Source organism: Phalacrocorax carbo, chromosome 1, assembly GCF_963921805.1.
Source record: "Phalacrocorax carbo chromosome 1, bPhaCar2.1, whole genome shotgun sequence".
NCBI classification, from domain to species: Eukaryota; Metazoa; Chordata; class Aves; order Suliformes; family Phalacrocoracidae; genus Phalacrocorax; species Phalacrocorax carbo.
This window is the reverse complement of record NC_087513.1, coordinates 217,234,438-217,243,940: the sequence shown is the minus strand read 5'-3', so window position 1 is coordinate 217,243,940 and position 9,503 is coordinate 217,234,438. Positions and strand designations below refer to the sequence as shown.

General features: G+C 59.7%; 1 protein-coding gene across 1 annotated transcript; it reads right to left on the bottom strand.

The window, feature by feature from the left end:
• Positions 1-1,908: 1,908 nt before the first annotated feature.
• Positions 1,909-8,937, bottom strand: WDR73 (WD repeat domain 73). The gene is made up of 8 exons (XM_064441604.1): positions 8,812-8,937; positions 8,664-8,731; positions 8,098-8,186; positions 6,637-6,725; positions 5,694-5,761; positions 4,776-4,940; positions 2,875-3,249; positions 1,909-2,300 (listed from the first exon to the last, which is right to left on the bottom strand). Exons 1-8 carry the CDS (start codon positions 8,874-8,876, stop codon positions 2,062-2,064), a joined length of 1,158 nt encoding a protein of 385 aa, XP_064297674.1. The 5' UTR covers positions 8,877-8,937; the 3' UTR covers positions 1,909-2,061.
• Between the last annotated feature and the right edge of the window lie 566 nt (positions 8,938-9,503).

The following is a 9,503-nucleotide window of genomic DNA, read 5'->3' as shown; positions in this document are numbered from 1 at the left end:
CGTGCCCCACTGATGCTGTGGAGGCAGAGACCGTCCTTAAGTCGGTCCATCTCAGGGGGGGTCAGCGCTTGTGCCGAGGCCAGGAGCCACCCCGACCTCCCCCACCGAGGGCAAGCCTGGCTCCAGCAGAGCCAAGGCCCCACCGTCACGCAAACGGACTCCGATCAACCATCCCGGCATCGCCGAAGGTCCCCGTGGTGCATCTCTGGCAGAAACGCCCCTACCACGCGAGTTCTCCAGCGTCACCTTTAAAGGGAGATCCCTCCTCTGTGCGGGATTCCTATCGCAGCTGCAAGTACTTAATATTTTGGACATCTCCAGTCCCCTGTCAAAGCTGGTCCAAGCCAGACAAGGCGGCCTAAGTTATTTTGGGGAAAAAACAAAAAACAAAAGGGAAGTTTCGATGAGTACAAACTGTGCTATTGCTTAAGCCTCATTTATCCGGAAAGCCAAGCAAATTCGCTTCCCTCTCCTCTCTGCGCTACCTGCATCACCGTGACGCGGGACAGCGAGGAAGATGAGGCCTGGTCGCGGGGAAGGCTGCGGTGGTCTCCTCAGAGCCCCTCCAAGGCCAGACCCTCACCCTGGCGGGGGCCTCCGTCCGAAGGCTGCGTGTCGTGGAGAGGCCGAGAGGAGCAGCAGCAGCGGAGCTGCGTGCCTCTGTCTGCCAGATCTCCCACTCCCGGCGTGCTCGCAGCTGATGCCTTCAGCAGCAGGGTCCCACCCGGGGAACCCTCCGACCCATCAGGGACACGCTGCCCCTCCTGGGACTGCGCCCACGCCCAGTCTTGGGCCAGCAAAGCCGTCTCCTAAACTCAGGAACCTGGAGGTCTCCGTGCAGGGCAAGGGCACGCTGCGCTCGCCCGCAGCGGGTAGGAACACACTCAGTAGCAGACGTCGAGCCTGGAAAGCCAGGAGCCCTCCGAGCTGCCCCTCACTGGGACAGAAATCCTCCCGGTTCCCTGGCCGGAACCCACTCGCACCAGTTTGACGTTGGCACAGCTGGACTGGTTTTGCAGGGGACCCTCCAGGGGCGGAAAGGAGGATCAGGCATTCCTGCGTGAGCGCGCGGCTCCTCCTGGGCTTTTTTTCCTCCTCTTGGCTGGCCCAGCGAGCGCCGGTGACGCACACCTACGCCTTTGGGAGGTGACCAAGCATCAAAGCCCGGAGCTCGGTACAGCGCCTTCCCAGCGCCAAGGCTTCCTCAGCCGCTTCAGGAACCGTCCTCCCGAAGCGCAGCCTTCGCCCCAACTCGCCCAACGCAGCAACGCCCCTCGCCCAACCACCTCAGGCGGGGCAAGGCAGGGTCCCCCGCTTTGCGGGCGAGCACCCCCTCCCCTGCCAGGCTCTGCCTCGGCTCTCCCCTCCCTCCCCACCTCCTCAATGAAACGTGCTGGGTTTTACGTTCAGGGTAAGCAGCAGACAGTTCCCCCCCGCCCCAAGTAACACCTTGGTTGCAGCATAGGCGTCGCAAGAGTCATCGCGCGGCTTCCTCAGGCCCAGGAAATCGCATTAGCTCGATCAAATTTAGACTTTCAGTTGGTGGGAAAAGAGCCAAAAGATACCAAGGCCTGTCCCTAGGCTGGGTGCTCTCCAGTTACACAGGGGGAGGGCCAAGCCTGCGGCGGGCTGGGGCTGAAAAGGCCGTTCCTGTTCCTTTTGCAGGCTGCGTTCGAGCTGCGACTTCCCGAGCGGAGGCCACGGCTCGTGACAGGCACACGTGATGAGATACCAACACCCTCAAACCGCACTCACGCTTTCTCATCTGTTTCCTTCTGAAGACTACGGCGCCGGCACGACACGGGTCGATGATAAAACCACGGCAGGATGTGCTCTGCTAGGGGACACGACCAGAAGCGCAGGCTACTACGCGGCCGCAGCTATCAGTTGAAGGCTGCTACACGGGAGAACAAGTAAAACAATGTTTTTATTAAAATTGCGCTCTTTACGGTTGCTTCTGTTCACTGCAACTGTCTCCACCCAGCACCTGCACGCAGATACCTCGCAGCCTACGCAGGCTAGAACATAGACAGGAAACACACATCTCGCCGAAAGCATCATCTACCCACACTTCCCACAGGGCTGAACCCAGTCCCAGACGTGCAGGGAACCGTCGCTTGCTGCTGACAATAAGGTTCTGGGTTTCTGCGGATGCCACGTGTGCACCGTGACCAGGGGAGGCCCCGCGCTGCCGCCCGGTCCGCCGAACGCGTGGCCTTTGTGAACAAAGAGGGGCTCTGCCTCCCTGCCGGAGCCGTCCCAGCGCCGCACGTCGTACACGTGCACGGTCCCGTCAAAACCTTGAATAAAAGGGAATCGGAGAGAGCGCAGAAGTAAATGGCTTGTTTTAGTCCCACTGGGCACGCGCTCACCTCCTAGCAGGGCTGCTGAGACAGGAATGAGGACAAGAGTGAAAACCTGTGACAGCAGAGCATCCGAGCCTCCGAGGAGCTCGCCTCAAGCTGGCAGCTGCTGGGGAGGATGCGGGCCAGATCCAAAAAGCCTGCAAATTCACTAGCCTGAATTTGCAATGCTCGGGCCAGGAGGCAGCCTTGCTGCCCAGCCGGTCTTATCAGCGCGGTGCCCCTGCGGCCAGGCTGTCGCTGGCACCGTCAGGGCAGTGTTTGCTAAGAGCTTGGGGTCTCTGTTCTCCCAGGAGGGAAGCGGGAGTCCCCCAGACCCCATCCAGGCCCCTCCTGTAGCTGCTGGGGAGGGGCGGCTGCAGAGGACGATTAGCTCGCAGGAGGCTCCAGGAGCTCTGAACAAGCACCCCCTACCTGGGGTGTTTAAAGTAAGGTGGGGTGAACTGGGCCTCGAGAGAAATACAGGTCAAAAAAGCATCCAGAAAAGGGGATCTCTGCACAAAGCACGCACCTGAAACGGCAAGGCAGCCCTCCAGAGCAGGAGCCCAGGAGACGCAGAGGAACTCCGCGCCTGAGCGGGGAGAGGAAACTCTGCACTTTGCTGCGGCCAAGGACTCTGAGGTTTTCCTTACGTCCGTCAGGGTGAGGTGCCCTCCGCTCGAGAGGCAAGCTACGGGCTGGGAGCTGGAGTCAGAGCCTGGAGGTCCGCGCCCGACTCCCATGCACCACCGCTCGCCACACGGCGCCGAGGGGAGGGACGCAGCCTCCAAGGGACTCTGCGGCTGCCGAACGTCAGCCAGGCACAGCTGCCCCTTGGCACAGCAGAGGAGCAACGTGTTGCAGTCCAGGAACGCCAGGCCGCTGAGCTCCTCGCTGTTTCTGGAGGCTGGAAAAGAGAGGCACATCTCAGATGCCACGGGGGGCGTTTGCGTGATTTCTCTGCTACAATCTTCCCTGAGAAAGCAGGTTTCTAGCCGTGTCCCTGGGTTTTGAGCAACGCTAGTTAGTTTTTCGAGAGCCAGCTGCAGGGGCTGCTCGAGAATTATCTCTGCACAGGATCCACGTGGAGCGGGCAGAGTCAGTACCCCTCAAAAGGTGATGTTAACGCCCAGGCAGACGAGAGGCAGGCCCACGACTAACCCCAGCTCTGTTCAAGGTCCCCACGGGGCACCTGACACAGGTGGGGGCTCTGGCAGCAGATGTCTCCAGCAGTGGGGATCACGTGAGTCCCTGTGGCACAGGGACAAGCAGACGTGCCCTTCCCTCCTCCTGCTCAACACGCTGCGTTACAGCTGCTGGACATACACATTTTCCTCACCAGGAGACGAGGCGTGTGGTGTGGGTGAGTAGTTTGTAGCTGAGTCTTGCCGTGTAGGTGAAGGCAGGTGGTCTCCAGGCCCCCCAACAAACCGGACCTGGATTCACCACCTCAAGGTGAGACAGGGCTGGTTTAGTGAGGCTGGCACGATCCCTCCTCTCACCCGCACAGAGAGATCACAGAGTATAGAATCATTTAGGTTGGAAAAGACCTCTCGGATCATCACGTCCAGCCCCCAACCCAACACCCCCAGGCCTCCTAAACCATGGCCCCAAGTCCCACGGCTACACGGTGGTTGAACCCCCCCAGGGACGGTGACTCCCCCACCTCTCTGGGCAGCCTGTGCCAGGGCCTGACCCCTCTGGCAGGGAAGGCATTTTCCCTCACACCCAACCTAAACCTCCCCTGACGCAGCCTGAGGCCGTTCCCTCTCGCCCTGTCACTGGTGACTTGGGAGCAGAGACCAGCCCCCCCCTCACTCCAGCCCCTCTCAGGCAGCTGCAGAGAGCGAGAAGGGCTCCCCTCAGCCCCCCCTTCTCCAGGCTAAACCCCCCCAGCTCCCCCAGCCGCCCCCCAGCACACTTGTGCTCCAGACCCTGCCCCAGCCCCGCTGCCCTTCTCTGGACACGCTCCAGCCCCTCAAGGCCCTTCTTGTCCCAAGGGGCCCAAACCTGAGCCCAGCACTCGAGGTGGGGCCTCCCCAGGGCCGAGTAACACAGAGCTGGCTCAGAAGTTGACGCCTATTTCAGCAACCCCAAGCGATGTGACTCTGGGGCCAGCACCTCCCTTGTTTGGGACAACTTATACAGCAGCCCTCTGCTAACCCAATTCTTTGCACTGAAACCATCCACGGAGCTCTCGAAGGGCACAGAAGCCTGAGAAGTCACTGTCACGGGAGTAGTGGGAAGCTGGAGATGGACCAGAGCATTGTAACCTATTTCCTCAATCCAACATACCTTCCGCAAGTATCTTTATACCCTTTGGCACATGTCTGAAATCACCCACCCGGGGAAGTGTTTGCTACTTGAGCAGTTACCTTCGCTTTAACTAATCCAGCTTTCCAAAAAATGAGACATTAGACTTGGTTTGAATACCTGCCGTGTAGACATTTTTCCTCGATTCAACCTCTGTAATTTGGACGCTGTTGAGCCTTGAGCCGTGAAGGACCCACGGGGCTCTGGCCGAAATGGTTGCAATTTTAGCCCAAGGCTGCCCGGTGCCGTTCTCTGTAGGTATGGCACTTACAGATTTAATAACATCTGTTTGAAAGAGATGGAAGCAGTTGGAAGACACATCAGGAGTGGAGTAACCCACAAGGTTAAGCTGTTTCGCAAAGCTAAAAGGGACCCACTAAACCAATAAGAAATCCAGTTACGACTAACCCCCTCTCCAGAACAAAACCACCCTTCCCAACACATCCAGCAAGGACTGGCAAGAAGCCATTTAAAATCTAGCAAAACCCATGGAAAGTTGTGAACCAAGACGTTTATTTTCAACGAAGAAAACTTCTAGTAACATTTTGCGCTTCCTTTCTGGTGGTTTCAAAGTATTTCACAAGAGTAGGCAAAGCAACGGCAATCCTCTCCTAAAAGCAGGCTTGGAGGACTGAGGTGGTTCACGGTATATCCTGAAAGGTGATGTATGGAGCTCTATTTCTAGCCCTTGGGGTGATTAAGGGAACATTGTGCCAACCGTATCATTAAGGTTTTTGTTTGTACAATTAAGAGCTCATAAATAAGCGGAAAGCCGCCGGGACTGGCCTAAACCTACTAACTCCCTTACGAGGTCTGTACCATCAAGTCTATTTCCTTCCAGGCCACCAGAATCGGTGCAGACACGTGTCTTGTGCCCTTCTCCAGCCCCTGCCACACAAGGGCAGTCACTCAGGGCCTCACCGAGTGGGACTGGCACCCCTCTCCTCGTTTTATGCCCACAAAGAAGGGGAAGCTAGAGATGCGCGACACGAGGACTACTTCGAGAAACTACTCAAGCTCAGAAATGTGTTTCCTTACCAGAGTCCTCTGCTGACACCTGCCAGACCTGGAGGGAGCTGTCTGGTGGTCCGCTCGTCACCAGCAAGCTGAGGAAACAAAAAGAACCCCACAAAACTCTTCAGGAGCAGAAAAAGGGCCTTTCCCGCCCCCAGCCTGGGACAAACAGGTCTTTTCTCCTGCGCCAAGGAGCTCCGGCCACTGCTTGGAGCGGAGAAGGGGCCAGAACTCGAGCCAGGGTGCTCTACACAGCCCAGGCAGACACAGTCCCAGGCAGCGGCATTTAATTAGCACATTTTCCAAAAGCGCTAGACAAAGAACAGCGCAAAGGGCCCCAAAGCAGCAACGGGGTCTTGTGTAGGAAGAGAGAGCTGAAGGAGCAAAATGCATCAGCCAGAGGGAAGCGTGTTTTGCCTGGTCTACAATCCACAACAAGAACACCTTCTGAGACTGTGTACACTGGGACTTAGGGAGCGGTGGCAGCGGGCTCTGCCTACTGAGCACCTCCACACAGCGCCAAACGCAGGAGGAAGAGATGGAAAACGCAGAGCAAGGAAGCTATACAGGCCCCTGTGGCTCAGAAGTGGGGTAGGGAGGGGTCCCTGGTGAGCCAGCAGCCCCTGCAGCTCGCTTCTGGAAGAAGCTGAGGATTCAAGTTACCCAGCAGCAGCAGCTTCCCCTCCCAGGTGCCCCACATGACACACCACTACAGCTCTCAGTACCGCAGTGGCGGGGTGCACCCCGTTTTGCCAAGCACCCTGAAAGATGGCTCCTCTCCAAACACCACGAGAGGGTTCTGGGAGGAGCACTACATGTCACTGGCCAGCAAATCCCCACCCAGGCTCACACTGCTCTCGGAGCTGGCAGGATTGTCCAGCTGGGTTGGGAAGCAGGAAAGAAAAAGAGCTCTCTCAGTGGACAAGCCCCTTCTCCATCACAGCCCAGAGGGACTCTGCGGCCATACCTGGTGTCTGGCACGTGCTTCAGGCTGTACACCGGGCGGTTTGAAAATCCACCGCATTCCACCTTGAAATCTCTCTCCGGACACAAACCCTAGAAATCAGAGGCAAAGTCATTTCTTTGCACTTAGCGGTGCAGAGCTTGGTGCGCTCAGTTACCAGGAAAAGAGACAGAGACATGAGACACTCTCGCTTGGTAAAGCTCTTGCCTGCCCAGTAACGCCTGTTTCAACAGGAGCTACAGGATTCAAGGATCCCAAAACAGTTAGAGGAAAAAAAATACAGAGAACGCTCCTGCCAAGAGCTCTGCCTGGGTTCACTGCCATCCGTGCACAGGCCCGGGAGCTTTCTGCTCACCCAGCGACCAAACACCATCTCTACTTCAGTGTAGAAGTCACCCACCCAAGAGCCGACATGCAGCATGGTGCCCCAGGCTTGGCCATCTCAGCCAGTTCCTTTTTCATTTGCCTTGAGGTCCTCATCTGTCCTATTTCCCCACAAAACACTTTCATTTGCACATCTGGAGATGAAGTTTTCATGGCACAAGCCGCCCAGAGAGCAGCAGGATTCCATGCCTGGTCTGCTACCTCAACGGACCTGCGCTACCTCAACTGGACAGCAGCTGGGTGAATTAAGTGCTTTACTTTTTCACAGAATCCCAGACTGGTGGGGCTGGAAGGGCCCTCTGGAGCTCATCCCGTCCCACCCCCTGCTGGAGCAGGCACCCCCAGAGCAGGGGCACAGGGCCGCGTCCAGGCGGGGGGTGAATGTCTCCAGGGAAGGGACCCCACAGCCTCTCTGGGCAGCCTGTGCCCCTGCTCTGGCACCCCCACAGCAAAGGGGTTTCTCCTCATGTTCAGGGGGAACTTCCCGTGTTCCAGCTTGTGCCCGTGGCCCCTTGGCCTGGCGTTGGGCACCGCTGAAAAGAGCCCGGCCCCATCCCCCTGACACCCACCCTTCAGATATTGATAAGCACTGATGAGACCCCCCTCAGCCTTCTCTTCTCCAGGCTGAACAAGCCCAGGTCTCTCAGCCTTTCCTCACCAGGGAGATGCTCCAGCCCCTGATCCCCTTGGCAGCTCTGTGCTGGCCTTGCTCCAGCAGTTCCCTGCCCTTCTTGAACTGGGGGTCCCAGAACTGGCCGCAGCCCTGCAGGTGTGGCCTCACTGGGGCAGAGCAGAGGGGGAGGAGAACCTCCCTCGCCCTGCTGCCCACACGCCTTTTCATGCACCCCAGGACACCGCTGGCCCCCTTGGCCCCAAGGGCCCGGTGCTGGCTCAGGGTCACCTCGCTGCCCTCCAGCACTCCCAGTTCCTTCTCAGCTGTGCTACTTGACCAAAGCTGCTCAAAACCCAGCCAAGTCCTTGTTGGAGCAACTGAGACCCGCTTGTGAAGCGCAGCACAGCAGTCTGGTCTCTGAAGGCACCGGGACAAGGAGGACAGAGCGACAGGGCTGAGACACCCACCTGGGTCTCCTTCGCCTGAAGTGTCGGCGGTGGGACCAGCTGCAGGATCTCCTGCCCACCAGACTGTCCGTACCCGGCTACACAGACACCTTGGTGGTGGGCACGAAGAACCAGGGACACGGTGAGGGATTCCCCCCCAGCCTGGGCCAGGCCACCCTCCCTGACCCATAGTTATGAGCCCTGGCCCAGCCCCAGCCTCTCAGCCCTGCTCCTGGGGTCCTGGCCCAGCACCTTGGCCTCCCCTCTGTGGCCCTGGCCACAACCCCATGGCCTCCCCTTCTCCCCCCATTTTCCTGTGCCCCCCCCATTTTCCATGACTCTCACCATTTCCCCACGGCCGCTCCCCCCATTTCCCCATGCTGCCCGCCATTTCCCTGTGCCCTCCCCCGCCATTTTCCCCTGCCCCTCCCCGCCGTTACCCGCGGCACCCCCATTTTCCCGTGTCCCCCCCCATTTTTCATGGCCCTCGCCATTTCCCCGCGGCCCCCCCCCGCCGCCCCAACCCGCCCCGTGGGGGGCCCCCCCAGCCCCTCTCCTCCCCCCAGCACCACCCGCCCCACACTCACGGCTCCCCCGGGCCCACTCGATGACGCGGGTGGGCGCCTGCAGCTCGAAGGTGTGGAGGTCCTTGTACCTGCGGGTAGAGGGCGGGAGGGCAGGTTGGCGGGGCCGGGGGGGGCCGGGGCCGGCGGGGGGAGGCCGGGGGTCCCTCACAGGCTCAGCGACTGCACAAGCCATTCATCCTCATCCTCCTCCTCGCCGGCGCCCACCGCCTCCATGGCAACAGCCCCTCCCCCCGCCCGGCGCGCCTGTGACGCCACGCGGCGGCGCGCAGCAGTGACGCAAGCGGGCGGGCCGGAGGCGGGAGGCGGGAAGCGGGCGGGGGGGGGGCGGGGGACGGCGGTTTAAAAGCGGTCGCGGCCGGTTGGAACCGGTCGGCGCCGGCGGTTGTGAGGGGAAGGGCGGGACGCGGTCGCCGCCCTGAGGGGAAAAAGCGGCCGAGTTGTGGGTTTGAGGGGGAAAACCCGCGTTATGCCCGCGGGGGTGGCTGGCGGCGGGTCCTCGCAGGAAAATAAAGTCGTTAAGGTTGGAAAAGACCTTACGCAGTGGTTTCCTTCTGCCGGTATTAAACAGGACGTGTCCCCCTGGGACGGCCGAGACACTGACGAGTTTCAGCAATTAATCCAACACCGGGAACACTATTTACAGGGTGATTCTGGCGGGGAAGCGGGAGCCGTCCCCTCGCCCCGCTCTCCCTTCGGCACCCCCGCGGCCCCTGCAGAGGCCGTGGCCTAGAGCCGTGGTCTAAAAGGCGTTTTCCTAAAAAGCAAATGACCTCAGGGAAGGCCCCGTCCTTTGGCTCCAGCCGCCTGGGCACTGTCACTTCGGAGCAGACGATTCTCGAT

Excerpts from the sequence above, each read along its gene's own strand:
- WDR73 (XM_064441604.1), bottom strand. The coding sequence starts at position 8,876 with ATGGAGGCGGTGGGCGCCGGCGAGGAGGAGGATGAGGATGAATGGCTT. Across the intron at positions 8,732-8,811 it reads CTTGTGCAGTCGCTGAGCCT|GTACAAGGACCTCCACACCT; the intron begins GTGAGGGACCCC and ends CTCTACCCGCAG. Across the intron at positions 5,762-6,636 it reads AAGCACGTGCCAGACACCAG|CTTGCTGGTGACGAGCGGAC; the intron begins GTATGGCCGCAG and ends TTGTTTCCTCAG.